The sequence below is a fragment of the Anomaloglossus baeobatrachus genome, chromosome 4, assembly GCF_048569485.1.
Source record: "Anomaloglossus baeobatrachus isolate aAnoBae1 chromosome 4, aAnoBae1.hap1, whole genome shotgun sequence".
NCBI classification, from domain to species: Eukaryota; Metazoa; Chordata; class Amphibia; order Anura; family Aromobatidae; genus Anomaloglossus; species Anomaloglossus baeobatrachus.
In genome coordinates this window covers 666,000,798-666,020,281 of record NC_134356.1, presented here as the reverse complement: position 1 = coordinate 666,020,281, position 19,484 = coordinate 666,000,798, and the positions used below count along the sequence as shown (strand labels likewise).

The 19,484-nt window shown below is 41.9% G+C and overlaps 1 protein-coding gene across 3 annotated transcripts in view; it reads left to right on the top strand.

Moving 5' to 3' along the window:
- Positions 1-19,484, top strand: part of DENND1C (DENN domain containing 1C) — a 56,932-nt gene that overhangs the window by 33,888 nt on the left and 3,560 nt on the right. For 2 of the 3 annotated variants that reach the window (XM_075343152.1, XM_075343154.1), the window contains 6 exons: positions 10,364-10,465; positions 11,149-11,236; positions 11,446-11,486; positions 17,828-17,899; positions 17,980-18,036; positions 18,619-18,723. In XM_075343152.1, the coding sequence (XP_075199267.1) occupies positions 10,364-10,465; positions 11,149-11,236; positions 11,446-11,486; positions 17,828-17,899; positions 17,980-18,036; positions 18,619-18,723 (465 nt within the window). The remainder of the gene's footprint in view (positions 1-10,363; positions 10,466-11,148; positions 11,237-11,445; positions 11,487-17,827; positions 17,900-17,979; positions 18,037-18,618; positions 18,724-19,484) is intronic. The other variant, XM_075343153.1, reaches the window with a different exon arrangement.

Below are 19,484 nucleotides of genomic sequence, written 5' to 3'. Positions count from 1 at the left end.
CAGACATCAAATACACAATACAGACATCAAATACACAATACAGACATCAAATACACAATACAGACGTCAAATACACAATACAGACGTCAAATACACAATATAGACATCAAATACACAATAAAGGCAACAAGTACACAATCCAGACATCAAATACACAATACAGACATCAAATACACAATACAGACAAGAAGTACACAATACAGACATCAAATATACAATACAGACATCAGATACACAATACAGACATCAAATATACAATACAGACAAGTACACAATACAGACATCAAATACACAATACAGACAAGTACACAATACAGACATCAAATACACAATACAGACAAATACACAATACAGACAAATACACAATCCAGACATCAAATACACAATACAGACATCAAATACACAATACAGACAACAAGTACACAATCCAGACATCAAATACACAATACAGACATCAAATACACAATACAGACATCAAATACACAATACAGACAAATACACAATACAGACAAATACACAATCCAGACATCAAATACACAATAAAGACATCAAATACACAATACAGACAACAAGTACACAATCCAGACATCAAATACACAATACAGACATCAAATACACAATACAGACAAATACACAATACAGACAAATACACAATACAGACATCAAATACACAATACAGACATCAGATACACAATACAGACAAATACACAATACAGACAAATACACAATACAGACAAATACACAATACAGACAAATACACAATCCAGACATCAAATACACAATACAGACAAGAAGTACACAATACAGACATCAAATACACAATACAGACAAGTACACAATACAGACATCAAATACACAATACAGACAACAAGTACACAATAGAGACATCAAATACACAATACAGACAAGAAGTACACAATCCAGACATCAAATACACAATACAGACAAGAAGTACACAATACAGACATCAAATACACAATACAGACAAGAAGTACACAATACAGACATCAAATACACAATACAGACATCAAATACACAATACAGACATCAAATATACAATACAGACATCAAATACACAATACAGACATCAAATACACAATACAGACATCAAATACACAATACAGACATCAAATATACAATACAGACATCAGATACACAATACAGACATCAAATACACAATACAGACATCAAATACACAATACAGACAAATACACAATACAGACAAATACACAATACAGACAAATACACAATACAGACAAATACACGATCCAGACATCAAATACACAATACAGACAAGAAGTACACAATACAGACGTCAAATACACAATAGAGACATCAAATACACAATACAGACATCAAATATACAATACAGACATCAGATACACAATACAGACATCAAATACACAATACAGACAAGAAGTACACAATACAGACATCAAATACACAATACAGACAAGTACACAATACAGACATCAAATACACAATACAGACAACAAGTACACAATAGAGACATCAAATACACAATACAGACAAGAAGTACACAATCCAGACATCAAATACACAATACAGACAAGAAGTACACAATACAGACATCAAATACACAATACAGACATCAAATACACAATACAGACATCAAATATACAATACAGACATCAGATACACAATACAGACATCAAATACACAATACAGACATCAAATACACAATACAGACATCAAATATACAATACAGACATCAGATACACAATACAGACATCAAATACACAATACAGACATCAAATACACAATACAGACAAATACACAATACAGACAAATACACAATACAGACAAATACACAATACAGACAAATACACGATCCAGACATCAAATACACAATACAGACAAGAAGTACACAATACAGACGTCAAATACACAATAGAGACATCAAATACACAATACAGACATCAAATATACAATACAGACATCAGATACACAATACAGACATCAAATACACAATACAGACATCAAATACACAATACAGACAAGAAGTACACAATACAGACATCAAATACACAATACAGACATCAAATACACAATCCAGACATCAAATACACAATACAGACATCAGATACACAATACAGACAAATACACAATCCAGACATCAAATACACAATACAGACAAGAAGTACACAATACAGACAACAAATACACAATACAGACATCAAATACACAATACAGACATCAAATACACAATACAGACGTCAAATACACAATACAGACGTCAAATACACAATATAGACATCAAATACACAATACAGACAAGAAGTACACAATACAGACATCAAATACACAATACAGACAAGAAGTACACAATACAGACAACAAATACACAATACAGACATCAAATACACAACACAGACATCAAATACACAATACAGACATCAAATACACAATACAGACGTCAAATACACAATACAGACGTCAAATACACAATATAGACATCAGATACACAATAAAGGCAACATGTACACAATACAGACATCAAATACACAATACAGACAAGAAGTACACAATACAGACAACAAATACACAATACAGACATCAAATACACAATACAGACGTCAAATACACAATACAGATGTCAAATACACAATATAGACATCAAATACACAATACAGACAAGAAGTACACAATACAGACATCAAATACACAATACAGACAAGAAGTACACAATACAGACAACAAATACACAATACAGACATCAAATACACAATACAGACGTCAAATACACAATACAGACGTCAAATACACAATATAGACATCAAATACACAATACAGACAAGAAGTACACAATACAGACATCAAATACACAATACAGACAAGAAGTACACAATACAGACAACAAATACACAATACAGACATCAAATACACAATACAGACATCAAATACACAATACAGACATCAAATACACAATACAGACATCAAATACACAATACAGACGTCAAATACACAATATAGACATCAGATACACAATAAAGGCAACATGTACACAATACAGACATCAAATACACAATACAGACAAGAAGTACACAATACAGACAACAAATACACAATACAGACATCAAATACACAATACAGACGTCAAATACACAATACAGATGTCAAATACACAATATAGACATCAAATACACAATACAGACAAGAAGTACACAATACAGACATCAAATACACAATACAGACATTAAATACACAATACAGACGTCAAATACACAATATAGACATCAGATACACAATAAAGGCAACATGTACACAATACAGACATCAAATACACAATACAGACATCAAATACACAATACAGACAAGTACACAATCCAGACATCAAATACACAATCCAGACATCAAATACACAATACAGACATCAAATACACAATACAGACATCAAATACACAATACAGACGTCAAATACACAATACAGACGTCAAATACACAATCCAGACATCAAATACACAATACAGACATCAAATACACAATACAGACAAATACACAATACATACATCAAATACACAATACAGACAAATACACAATACAGACATCAAATACACAATACAGACATCAGATACACAATACAGACAAGAAGTACACAATACAGACATCAAATACACAATACAGACATCAGATACACAATACAGACAAGAAGTACACAATACAGACAAGTACACAATACAGACATCAAATATACAATACAGACATCAAATACACAATACTGTCACGCTCCCCGGGTCCTCGGCTCCCCTCCCCGGGTCCTCTGCTCCGCTCCCCGGGTCCTCTGCTCCGCTCCCCGGGTCCTCAGCTCCGCTCCCCGGCTCACCTGCCATGCTCCCCGCTCTCCAACCTCCGGTGCCCGTCCTTCCCAGGCCCCCTGGTCTCCGCTCCCGGCGCCCGACGGCTTCCCAGGTCCTGGCCGGCTCCCCTGCGTCCTCCTCTCAGCTTCCTTCCCTGGCTTCTGGCACCCGGGCCGCGCGCATGCGCATTAGGGCGCGCGCGCGGTCACTGACCCTTTCTTAAAGGGCCAGTGTCAAATTACAGGAAATGATGCACATAGGTACAGGGTATATAGGGGGTTAATGTCCAAGGGAGCGAGGCCTGTTCTTCGTGTTTTCCCAAGCTAGGAGTCAGGTCTCCTTGTGTTTTGTGAGATACTTACCTCTCTATCTTCTAGAGCCGATCCTGCATCGCCATCCGGTTCTGCGGTACCTCGAACCCCGAACGCTGTCCATCTGCCATCCTGACAGTCCGTACCATCTCGGATCCCTGCGGTGACCCGTCATCTCGCTCCAACGGTTCCGGACCCCGCCTGACACCATCACGGCTTCCGAACCTGAGCTCCGTCACCCGGACCACCATCAGTGACCTCGTGGTCCCAGGGACTTCTCCATTTTCTCCCAGTGCACGGACTGTCCTGCTACCTACAGTGCTCCGGCTACCGGACTCCTTTCCCTCATCCGGGAGTTCGGCCCAGTGGATCCACCTCCAGGGTCTACCCGTCCATCTGGCCCTAACAGTAAGAACAGGCCATGGATCCCGCCGAAGCACTAGCGGCCTTGCATGAGGAACTCCAACGCCAGCGTGAAGTTCAGACCCGCATGCTGAACTTTATGACTTCCGTGGACACCCGCCTGACCACGCTACAAGCGGCAGTCACGTCTTCAACATCCCGAGCCTCCACTAGTCAAGCCACGACCCCCGCTCCCGTGGCTGCCTCTTCGGATGCTTCCAGACTGCGTTTGGCCACACCACCCCGGTACGCCGGAGATCCCAAGACCTGCAGGGGGTTTATAAACCAATGCTCCCTCCATTTCACGCAGCTGCCACATCTGTTTGCCTCCGACCAAGCCAAGGTCGCCTTCATCATGTCTCACCTAGAGGGCGAGGCACTGGCGTGGATGAACCCCTTGTGGGAGAAGGAGGAACCTATGACCAAGAACCTCCAGGAGTTCCTGCAGGCCTTTCGCAGCACCTTTGACGAACCCGGACGCGCCTCCGCGTCTGCGTCATCACTTCTCCGGTTACGTCAGGGAACACTGACGGTGGGTCAATACGCCATCCGTTTCCGCACCTTGGCTTCAGAACTCGGGTGGAATAACGAGGCCCTAACCGCCGCCTTCTGGGAAGGACTATCGGGTCGAATCAAAGATGAGCTGGCTGGACGTGATGTACCGTCCACCCTGGACGCCCTGATTACCCTAGCGACTCGAGTGGACATACGCTTTCAGGAGCGGTCCAAAGAGGTATCCCGTGAGAGACGTCCGGTACGGCATTCCTCTCCTCCACGGAAGCCCGCCGTACTCCAGTCAACGGCCTCTGGTGTCTCCGTCCATGAGCCCATGCAGATCGACCGCGTGCAACAGTCTGAACAACGTCGAGCAGAGCGGCTCGCCAAGGGTCTCTGCTTTTACTGCGGAGAGGGCACACACCTGCTACGCGCCTGTCCAGAGAGGCCGGGAAACTCCAAAGCCTAGGGTTGGTAGGAGAGGCCACCCTAGGTGCTGGGACTCTCTCAGACCCAGTTACATGGACTGTGCAAGTAACAACGGGAGAGATGCGGTTTACGGCTGAGGCGTACCTCGATTCTGGGGCAGCAGGCAATTTCATCCAGCAGGCCACGGTGGACAAGTACCAGGTGCCTGTTACTCCACTCGACAAGCCCCTCGTGATTGCCTCTGTGGATGGGAGACCTCTCTCTGACACCATCTCCTGGATCACCAAGCCGCTTGAACTGCGTATCGGTGCTCTGCACACCGAGAACATCGCTCTCTACGTCCTCCCACATATGTCACATCAAATTCTGCTCGGTCTTCCCTGGTTGCGGACACACGAGCCTTCAGTCAGCTGGGGCACTGGTGATATTACTCGATGGGGGCCTTCTTGCCATGAGAGGTGTCTGAAGACCATACAACCCATCCGGCGACCTCCGGTTCCCGAGTCCCTACCAGGACTGCCCTCAGCCTATTGGTCCTTCGTGGACGTCTTTGACAAGAAGGAGTCCGAAGTACTTCCGCCACATCGTCCTTACGATTGTGCCATTGACCTGCTCCCGGGAACTACACCACCTCGAGGACGGATATATCCACTGTCTCCAGCCGAAACAAGGGCCATGTCTACGTACATCACAGAGAGCCTGGCTAAGGGATTCATCCGGAGATCCTCCTCTCCTGCTGGAGCAGGCTTCTTCTTCGTAAAGAAGAAAGAGGGTGACCTACGCCCATGTATAGACTACCGGGGATTGAACCTAATCACCGTGAAAAACAAGTACCCCCTGCCGCTCATCCCCGAATTGTTTGATCGGCTCAGAGGAGCTCGTGTGTTCACCAAGTTGGATCTTCGGGGTGCCTACAACCTGGTCCGTATCCGCTCAGGGGATGAATGGAAGACCGCGTTCAACACTCGCGATGGGCACTATGAATACTGCGTGATGCCCTTCGGCCTGTGTAACGCACCAGCTGTCTTCCAAGAATTAGTGAACGATGTGTTTCGGGACCTTCTCTACGTCTGTGTGGTGGTATATCTGGACGACATCCTTGTCTTCTCTCCGGACCTCCAGACCCACCGAGAGAACGTGCAACTGGTTCTACAACGACTGAGAGAGAATCGTCTGTACGCCAAGTACGAGAAGTGCGTCTTCGAACAGTCTTCTCTCCCCTTCCTGGGGTACCTCATCACCGATACCGGACTGCAGATGGATCCCAAGAAGGTCTCCTCCATTCTCAACTGGCCTCCTCCTTCTGGACTGAAGGCAATCCAACGCTTTCTCGGATTCGCTAACTATTACCGCCAGTTCATTCCTCACTTCTCGGCTCTGACTGCTCCTCTCTCCGCTTTGACCAAGAAGGGGGCTAATCCAAAGGACTGGTCACCTGCGGCCGACGCCGCGTTTGGCGCTCTAAAACGAGCCTTTGCCTCCTCTCCTGTACTCCACCGTCCAGAGTTAAACCGCCAGTTCACCTTGGAGGTGGATGCCTCCTCCTCGGGAGCCGGAGCAGTGCTCATGCAGAAGTCCTCCTCCGGGAAGATGGTGACGTGCGGTTTCTTCTCCAAGAGCTTCTCCGCGCCTGAACGCAATTACACCATCGGTGACCGAGAGCTATTGGCGGTCAAACTGGCTCTGGAGGAATGGCGCTATCTTCTGGAAGGAGCAGTGTACCCTGTCATTGTTTACACGGACCACAAAAACCTGGAATACCTGCGGACTGCTCAGCGACTGAACCCACGGCAAGCCAGGTGGTCCTTGTTCTTTGCCCGGTTCGACTTCCAGCTTCATTTCCGACCCGCAAACAAGAATGTACGCGCTGATGCCTTGTCTAGGTCTTTCGTGCCCATGGAACAGGAGGAAGAGACATCTCAACCCATCATCTGTCCAAGCAAGATTATTCCGGTGGCTCCTGTCACCCTGGCCCAGATACCGCCCGGGAAGACCTATGTCTCTGAGACTGACAGGCAAAAAGTGTTACACTGGGGCCATGCCTCGAAAATAGCCGGTCATGCAGGTCAGAAGAAAACATGGAGCGCTATTGTACGTCATTACTGGTGGCCATCCCTGCGCACGGACGTCGCCTCTTTTGTCTCTGCCTGCTCCTCCTGTGCCAGGAACAAGACACCCAAACACCTGCCATACGGCCGTCTTCTGCCTCTGCCCATACCCTCAGTTCCCTGGCAGCACATAGCGATGGACTTTATTACGGACTTGCCATTGTCCTCCGGACACACAGTCATATGGGTCGTGGTGGATCGATTCTCTAAAATGGCCCATTTCGTTCCTATGGCTGGACTGCCCTCTGCTCAGGAACTCGCGGACGCCTATATACATCACATCTTCCGCTTGCATGGCTTTCCATCACACATAGTGTCCGACAGAGGAACTCAGTTCACCTCCCGCTTCTGGAGGGCTCTCTGCAAACATCTGGGAGTGACTCTAGACTTTTCATCTGCCTACCATCCTCAGTCTAATGGCCAAGTGGAGAGGGTCAATCAGATATTGACCTCTTTCTTACGTCACTACGTGAACGCCCATCATGACGATTGGTCCACGCTTCTTCCTTGGGCAGAATTCTCCCATAATCACCACGTCAGTGAGTCCTCCTCCAGTTCTCCCTTCCATGTCGTCTACGGACTTCAGCCGTCTGTCCCATTGCCTGTATCCTCGTCCTCGGACATCCCTGCTGCTGATGCAGTACTTCGTGACTTTACTACCATTTGGGACTCAGTTAAGGCGTCCCTTGCACGGGCAACCCTGCGGATGAAGAGACACGCGGACAAGAGACGCCTAGATCCTCCGTGTTTCTCTCCGGGAGATCTCGTCTGGCTTGCTTCCAAGTACATCCGACTGAAGATACCATCCTACAAGCTGGGACCTCGCTACATCGGGCCGTTTAAAGTCCTCGGCAAGATCAATGAGGTTTCCTACAAACTACAGCTCCCGGCCACAATGAGAATACCCAACTCCTTCCACGTCTCTCTGCTCAAGCCGGTTGTCCTTGGTCCCTTCTCCGCTGCCGCCAGCCCGGCTCCTCCTCCTATTGCTGAGGACGACATCTATGCGGTAAGGGATATCGTGGCCATGAAGACCGTACGTGGTCGGCAGTCCTTCCTGGTGGACTGGGAGGGGTATGGTCCTGAGGATAGGTCCTGGGAGCCCAGGGAGAACGTGGGCACTCCTCTGATCCGTGCCTTCATGTCCCGGTTGCGGGGAGGGGGGCGTGGGGGGGGGGGGTACTGTCACGCTCCCCGGGTCCTCGGCTCCCCTCCCCGGGTCCTCTGCTCCGCTCCCCGGGTCCTCTGCTCCGCTCCCCGGGTCCTCAGCTCCGCTCCCCGGCTCACCTGCCATGCTCCCCGCTCTCCAACCTCCGGTGCCCGTCCTTCCCAGGCCCCCTGGTCTCCGCTCCCGGCGCCCGACGGCTTCCCAGGTCCTGGCCGGCTCCCCTGCGTCCTCCTCTCAGCTTCCTTCCCTGGCTTCTGGCACCCGGGCCGCGCGCATGCGCATTAGGGCGCGCGCGCGGTCACTGACCCTTTCTTAAAGGGCCAGTGTCAAATTACAGGAAATGATGCACATAGGTACAGGGTATATAGGGGGTTAATGTCCAAGGGAGCGGGGCCTGTTCTTCGTGTTTTCCCAAGCTAGGAGTCAGGTCTCCTTGTGTTTTGTGAGATACTTACCTCTCTATCTTCTAGAGCCGATCCTGCATCGCCATCCGGTTCTGCGGTACCTCGAACCCCGAACGCTGTCCATCTGCCATCCTGACAGTCCATACCATCTCGGATCCCTGCGGTGACCCGTCATCTCGCTCCAACGGTTCCGGACCCCGCCTGACACCATCACGGCTTCCGAACCTGAGCTCCGTCACCCGGACCACCATCAGTGACCTCGTGGTCCCAGGGACTTCTCCATTTTCTCCCAGTGCACGGACTGTCCTGCTACCTACAGTGCTCCGGCTACCGGACTCCTTTCCCTCATCCGGGAGTTCGGCCCAGTGGATCCACCTCCAGGGTCTACCCGTCCATCTGGCCCTAACAAATACAGACAACAAGTACACAATCCAGACATCAAATACACAATACAGACATCAAATACACAATACAGACATCCAATACACAATACAGACGTCAAATACACAATACAGACATCAAATACACAATACAGACAAATACACAATACAGGCACATGCACAATACAAACAAATACACAATGCAGACATCAAATACACAAGTTAGAAATCAAATACACAATACAGACAAAAACAACACATTTTATACATCAAATACACAATACTGACAAAAACAACACATTTTATACATCAAATACACAATAACACAACAAATCCACAATACGGACCTCAAATAAACAATTCAGACATCAAATACACATAACACATATACACAGCAATTACACAATTCAGACAAAAAAATACACAATACAGACATTATATACACAATAAAGAGAACAAATACAGACTACACACAACAAATACACAGAGCACTACTTGGCGGTATTATTTTGGCACAGCATGGCAGTATATCTTTTTTGGACTTGTTGGGTATGTACAGTTTTGCTTGTTATCCACCTGGCGGTATTATTTTGGCACAGCATGGCGGTATATCTTTTTTGGACTTGTTGGGTATGTACAGTTTTGCTTGTTATCCACCTGGCGGTATTATTTTGGCACAGCATGGCAGTATATCTTTTTTGGACTTGTTGGGTATGTACAGTTTTGCTTGTTATCCACCTGGCGGTATTATTTTGGCACAGCATGGCGGTTTATCTATTTAGGACTTGTTGGGTATGTACAGTTTTGCTTGTTATCCGCCATTCGTGATCCTTTTCTCCTCCCTCTAGGGGCAGCCGATTTCTTTCTGCCAGGACACATTTCTGGCCCACAGGTGCAGCAGCATGCGGAGCTTCCTGCAGAACGCCGTGCACCTGCAGCTCTTCACACAGGTTTACATCTACCAAGTCTTTATATTATATTTCCCCTGGTGATGACTGTCCATGTGTGTAGATTTCCTGCGGATCAATCGCACAAGGCTGTCTTCTCTGGACCACAAGGTGGCGCTAAAAATCATTGCTATAATAACCAAAAAGGATAAAAACCTCACCAGCCCAGCTGCCCGGTCCTTGTCATCACCTTCTTATTTGCACTTTGGGGATCTCCACTGTTCTGCCACTTGATCAATGCGGTTTTTGTAAGATATTGCAAACTTTTCACGGCTGTTTTTTTTAATAAGATTATTATTGTGGGGTTTTTTGCATTTTTTACACATTGTGCCACAAGTCACCCAAATTAAATCAGACCAAAACAGCATATTATATTAGCATTTATTTTACATATCAGTACTACATTTCTCTTTATAGGGGCCATCCATCTTTGGGGACAATTATTTTTCCTTACTTATATGCATTTATTTGGTGTTAAAAATCATTTTTGTAATTGGGTTGCATTTATAATGTTGCACCGTTTGCCCTCCATTGCCATCTGTGTTGCACTACTGCTGGCTGCAGAATGAGTTAACTGAGGATCTGTCAGCAAGCACGCGATGCAGTCTGATGGACAGTTTAAAGATATATAGTATATATTTTGGACATGATGTAATGACAGATACCCTTTAACCTTCTCCTCTCAGTTCATTGACAGTCGGCTGGAGAAGTTGAATTCTGGTGAAGAATTTACAGACCTGTTTGAGCAAGAAGTTACCAACTGCGGCCTGTCAGGTATTGTAACCTCATATAAAGGGTCCCTTTTTAACATAGGATCCTATGGGCAATATACGCTGCTGGATGGTATATGTCTGAGCCATTATTCAGGGATACAGAAACCTGGAAATTATCCCAATATATAGAAGGCTCAGCAATGAGACACCAAAGCCACCATAGTGAGCTGCTCCGTGAATGGGGTTAATTTATTTTATATTCTTTTCCAGGAGCCTCCAGATCTTATCAGATGTGGCTGGAAAATCTCAAGGTAAAACTGAACATGTAACAGTAATGGCAAGGAGCTGTGTTACATGAGAAGGGTGTAATCTCACTTCAAAGAAAAATATATCAATGCCAGTTACTGTGATTATGGTTTGATTGGTGCTGAGTATTAAGATGGGTTTCCATTTGTGAAGGCAAAACTAGAATTATAATTTAGTTTTGCAATAGCACAAATATTTGTGCTGTATCACACACAAATAGTGCTAGTATACCATACACAAGGATAATAATGCTAAACCATACACATAAACAGTGCTACAATACCATACACATAAATAGTGCTGCGATTCCATACACCTAAATAGTGATACTATAACATACACATAAATAGTGGTGCTATAGCAGACAAATAAATAGTTCTGTGATACCATACATATAATTAGTTCTGCTATACCATACACATAAATTGTGCTACTATACCATACACATAAAAAGTGCTGTTGTACCATACACAGAAATAGTGCTGTTGTACCATACACATAATTAGTGCTATTATACTATACATATAAATAGTGCTGGTGTACCATACATATTAACAGTGCTGCTATACCATACACATGTATAGTGCTGCTGTACCATACACATAAATAGTGCTGCTATACTATACACATAAATAGTGCTGCTATACCATACACATAAATAGTGCTACAATACCATACACATAAATAGTGCTACAATACCATACACATAAATAGTGCTGCTATACCATACACATAAATAGTGCTGCTATACCATACACATAAATAGTGCTACCATACCATACACATAAATAGTGCTACGATACCATACACATAAATAGTGCTACAATACCATACACATAAATAGTGCTGCTATACCATACACATAAATAGTGCTACGATACCAAACACATAAATAGTGCTACAATACCATACACATAAATAGTGCTACAATACCATTCACATAAATAGTGCTACAACACTATACACATAAATAGTGCTACGATACCAAACACATAAATAGTGCTACAATACCATACAAATAAATAGTGCTACAATACCATACACATAAATAGTGCTGCTATACCATACACATAAATAGTGCTGCTATACCATACACATATATAGTGCTGCTATACCATACACATAAATAGTGCTGCTATACCATACACATAAATAGTGCTACAATACCATACACATAAATAGTGCTGCTATGCCATACACACAAATAGTGCTGCTATACCATAGGCATAAATAGTGCTGCTATACCATACACATAAATAGTGCTACAATACCATACACATAAATAGTGCTGCTATACCATACACATAAATAGTGCTGTTATAACATATACATAAATAGTGCTGCTATACCATACACATAAATAGTGCTACTATACCATACACATAAATAGTGCTACAATACCATACACATAAACAGTGCTACAATACCATACACATAAATAGTGCTTCTATACCATACACATAAATAGTGCTGCTATACCATACACATAAATAGTGCTGCTATGCCATACACATTAAGTGCTACAATACCATACACATAAATAGTGCTGCTATACCATACACATAAATAGTACTGCTATATCATACACATAAATAGTGCTGCTATACTATACACATAAATAGTGCTACCATACCATACACATAAATAGTGCTACGATACATACACATAAATAGTGCTACCATACCATACACATAAATAGTGCTACGATACCATACACATAAATAGTGCTACAATACCATACACATAAATAGTGCTGCTATACCATACATATAAATAGTGCTACGATACCAAACACATAAATAGTGCTACAATACCATTCACATAAATAGTGCTACTACACTATACACATAAATAGTGCTGCTATACCATACACATAAATAGTGCTGCTATACCATACACAAAAATAGTGCTACAATACCATATACATAAATAGTGCTGCTATACCATACACATAAATAGTGCTGCTATACCATACACCTAAATAGTGCTGCTATACCATACACATAAATAGTGCTACCATACCATACACATAAATAGTGCTACGATACCATACACATAAATAGTGCTACAATACCATACACATAAATAGTGCTGCTATACCATACACATAAATAGTGCTACGATACCAAACACATAAATAGTGCTGCTATACCATATACATAAATAGTGCTGCTATACCATACACATAAATAGTGCTGCTATACCATACACATAAATAGTGCTGCTATGCCATACACATAAATAGTGCTGCTATACCATAGGCATAAATAGTGCTGCTATACCATACACATAAATAGTGCTACAATACCATACACATAAATAGTGCTGCTATACCATACACATAAATAGTGCTGTTATAACATATACATAAATAGTGCTGCTATACCATACACATAAATAGTGCTACTATACCATACACATAAATAGTGCTGCTATACCATACACATAAATAGTGCTGCTATACCATACACATAAACAGAGCTACAATACCATACACATAAACAGTGCTACAATACCATACACATAAATAGTGCTGCTGTACCATACACATAAATAGTACTGCTATACCGTACACATAAATAGTGCTGCTATACCATACACATAAATAGTGCTGCTATACCATACACATAAATAGTGCTGCTATGCCATACACATAAAGTGCTACAATATCATACACAAATAGTGCTGCTATACCATACACATAAATAGTACTGCTATACCATACACATAAATAGTGCTGCTATAACATATACATAAATAGTGCTGCTATACCATACACATAAATAGTGCTACTATACCATACACATAAATAGTGCTGCTATACCATACACATAAATAGTGCTGCTATACCTTACACATAAACAGAGCTACAATACCATACACATAAACAGTGCTACAATACCATACACATAAATAGTGCTGCAATACTATACACATAAATAGTGCTGCTATACCATACATATAAATAGTGCTGCTATACCATACACATAAATAGTGCTGCTATACCATACACATAAATAGTGCTGCTATACCATACACATAAATAGTGCTGCTATGCCATACACATAAAGTGCTACAATACCATACACATAAATAGTGCTGCTATACCATACACATAAATAGTACTGCTATAACATATACATAAATAGTGCTGCTATACCATACACATAAATAGTACTGCTATAACATATACATAAATAGTGCTGCTATGCCATACACATAAATAGTGCTGCTATACCATAGGCATAAATAGTGCTGCTATACCATACACATAAATAGTGCTACAATACCATACACATAAATAGTGCTGCTATACCATACACATAAATAGTGCTGTTATAACATATACATAAATAGTGCTGCTATACCATACACATAAATAGTACTGCTATACCATACACATAAATAGTGCTGCTATACCATACACATAAATAGTGCTACTATACCATACACATAAATAGTGCTGCTATACCATACACATAAATAGTGCTGTTATAACATATACATAAATAGTGCTACTATACCATACACATAAATAGTGCTGCTATACCATACACATAAATAGTGCTGCTATACCATACACATAAATAGTGCTACTATACCATACACATAAATAGTGCTGCTATACCATACACATAAATAGTGCTGCTATACCATACACATAAATAGTACTGCTATACCATACACATAAATAGTGCTGCTATACCATACACATAAATAGTGCTGCTATACCATACACATAAATAGTGCTGCTATGCCATACACATAAATAGTGCTACCATACCATACACATAAATAGTGCTACAATACCATACACATAAATAGTGCTACAATACCATACACATAAATAGTGCTGCTATACCATACACATAAATAGTGCTGCTATACCATACACATAAATAGTGCTGCTATACCATACACATAAATAGTGCTGCTATACCATACACATAAATAGTGCTGCTATACCATACACATAAATAGTACTGCTATACCATACACATAAATAGTGCTGCTATACCATACACATAAATAGTGCTGCTATGCCATACACATAAAGTGTTACAATACCATACACATAAATAGTGCTGCTATACCATACACATAAATAGTACTGCTATACCATACACATAAATAGTGCTACCATACCATACACATAAATAGTGCTGCTATACCATACACATAAATAGTGCTACGATACCAAACACATAAATAGTGCTACAATACCATTCACATAAATAGTGCTACTACACTATACACATAAATAGTGCTGCTATACCATACACATAAATAGTGCTACCATACCATACACATAAATAGTACTGCTATACCGTACACATAAATAGTGCTGCTATACCATACACATAAATAGTGCTGCTATACCATACACATAAATAGTGCTGCTATGCCATACACATAAAGTGCTACAATACCATACACATAAATAGTGCTGCTATAACATATACATAAATAGTGCTGCTATACCATACACATAAATAGTGCTACTATACCATACACATAAATAGTGCTGCTATACCATACACATAAATAGTGCTGCTATACCATACACATAAACAGAGCTACAATACCATACACATAAACAGTGCTACAATACCATACACATAAATAGTGCTGCTATACCATACACATAAATAGTGCTGCAATACCATACACATAAATAGTGCTGCTATACCATACACATAAATAGTGCTGCTATACCATACACATAAATAGTACTGCTATAACATATACATAAATAGTGCTGCTATACCATACACATAAACAGTGCTACAATACCATACACATAAATAGTGCTGCTATACCATACACATAAATAGTGCTGCAATACCATGCACATAAATAGTGCTGCTATACCATACACATAAATAGTGCTGCTATACCATACACATAAATAGTACTGCTATAACATATACATAAATAGTGCTGCTATACCATACACATAAATAGTACTGCTATAACATATACATAATAGTGCTGCTATGCCATACACATAAATAGTGCTGCTATACCATAGGCATAAATAGTGCTGCTATACCATACACATAAATAGTGCTACAATACCATACACATAAATAGTGCTGCTATACCATACACATAAATAGTGCTGTTATAACATATACATAAATAGTGCTGCTATACCATACACATAAATAGTGCTGCTATACCATACACATAAATAGTGCTGCTATACCATACACATAAATAGTGCTGCTATACCATACACATAAATAGTACTGCTATACCATACACATAAATAGTGCTGCTATACCATACACATAAATAGTGCTGCTATGCCATACACATAAAGTGTTACAATACCATACACATAAATAGTGCTGCTATACCATACACATAAATAGTACTGCTATACCATACACATAAATAGTGCTGCTATACCATACACATAAATAGTGCTACCATACCATACACATAAATAGTGCTGCTATACCATACACATAAATAGTGCTACGATACCAAACACATAAATAGTGCTACAATACCATTCACATAAATAGTGCTACTACACTATACACATAAATAGTGCTACAATACCATACACATAAATAGTGCTGCTATACCATACACATAAATAGTGCTACGATACCATACACATAAATAGTGCTACAATACCATACACATAAATAGTGCTACTATACCATACACATAAATAGCGCTGCTATACCATACACATAAATAGTGCTACAATACCATACACATAAATAGTGCTGCTATACCATACACATAAATAGTGCTACGATACCATACACATAAATAGTGCTACTACACTATACACATAAATAGTGCTGCAATACCATACACATAAATAGTGCTACCATACCATACACATAAATAGTGCTACAATACCATACACATAAGTAGTGCTACTATACCATACACATAAATAGTGCTACAATACCATACACATAAATAGTGCTGCAATACCATACACATAAATAGTGCTACAATATCATACACATAAATAGTGCTACTACACTATACACATAAATAGTGCTACAATACCATACAAATAAATAGTGCTACTATACCATACACATAAATAGTGCTACTATGCCATACACATAAATAGTGCTGCTATACCATATAGGAGAGGGAGAATGAAGCAGGTACAGGAAAGCAGAGCCTCGCAGCCTGTCCCTCCGGCTCTTCCTCCTCAGCTGCATCCGGGGCACATTAGTGGGCGCCTTTCTTTATTGTCGAATTTAAAACCCCATAAAGTATCTGTTGCTCCTTATTGAGAGTCCCCCCATGACGTACACGTCCCGATCACTTCATTCAGTTTGTCTTTTCGTCTGTGTTTCCTCCCCAGAAAGGAGGCGGCACACTGATCAATAACATGAAGAACCGCACCCAGCCCACAGTCAGGAGCATGCTGAAATATGTGAGTCGTGTGACCTCTGGAGAGCCACGGCTGGTATGTGGTAACTTTTATCTATATGGTGTTTTTATTCTATATTTTAGGCCAAAGGACAAGCGAGGACGGGTCTCCAGGGCATGAAGAGGCGCATCAAGCACAAGGTCAGCGCTCAGGACCGGATCCATCACTACGCTTTTTTATTTTGTGATATTCGGTGTCATTTTTTGTGCCGAACTCTCCCAAAATTTACACTGTTCTTTATTTTTGTCTTAAAACATTTTCCGCTAAAAAGTCACAATAATGTTTGATATAAAATATTGCAAAATTTGCGTAAAAATTCCAAACTGGAGATAATTTGCGCCAAAAATTTTGAGTTGTTTTTTTCCAAAAGTCAAAAACAAAGGCGTAAAATAAACATAAAAAAGGACAAACGCCTAAAAACTAGACTTGAAAAAAAAGGCGCAAATTAAAAGAATAATGGGCAAATGAAAAACACCAAAAAGTAGACGAAAAAAAGCGCAAATGCAATAATAAATGGAGTCCTTATTGCTCATCCGGGGTCCTCGGTTCCTCCGGCAATAATTGGGCTCATGGGTTTATGTGACTGTGTAAGGGTATTCACTGGCCTCAGCCTCGGAGAGGTAGAAACAAAGACCGGCACAGAGGGCGGGGGATGAGTATAATGTATACTATTATTTTAACTTTTTGTGAATCCCCAAAATTTTGGACTTACTCCACATCAGGATCATCAGATGCATCGCGTGGGGTCGTTCAAAGCGGACGTGTCCCCTACCCTGAACCACGAGAAGCTGCAGAACCGGCTGCCCATTACACAGCACTTTGGGCAGGTAAGTCGCTGACGGCAGACACCAAGGGTTAACCTCAAAACTCAGTAATAGGTACAGGATGTCCATTCTTGGACCTTCAAGATCCTGGACTATAGGATTCCAGATTAGAGAGGTTTTGCTGCAATTTTCACGTCTTGTCACAAATTCTCACTGGGATTGAGGTCTGGACTGTGACTGGACCGCTCACACAGGATCTTTACAGTCATTGTCCTTCTGGAAGGGGAACCTGCACCCCGATCTCAAGTAGTTTTCCTCCAGGGTTGCCTTGTATTTAGCTCCATTCATCTTCACATCACCTCTGACCAGCTTCCCTGCCCCTGCTGAAGAAAAGCCTCCCCATAGCAGTATGTTGCCTCCACTATGTTTGACGGTGGGGATGGTGTTTTCAGGGTAATGTGCAATGTTAGTTTTCCGACTCCCATATCATTTTGTATATAGCCCAAAAAGTTCTCCTTTGGTCTCATCTGACCCGATCACCTTCTTCCGCATGGTTACTGTGTCCCCTACATAGATTTTTTTTAAACGAGACTACTTTTGACTCTTTGCTTAAATTACTTTCTTCTTGCCATTCTTCCATAAAGGCCAGATTTGTAAACTATATGACTAGTTGTCCTGTGGACAGAGTCTCTCCCTGAGCTATGATCTCTGCGGCTCCTGCAGTGACCATGGGCCTCTCGGCTGCTTCTCTAATTAGTGCTCTCCTTGGGATGTCAGTTTAGGTGGAAGGCCATGTCTTGGTAGGTTTGCTGTTGTGCCATACT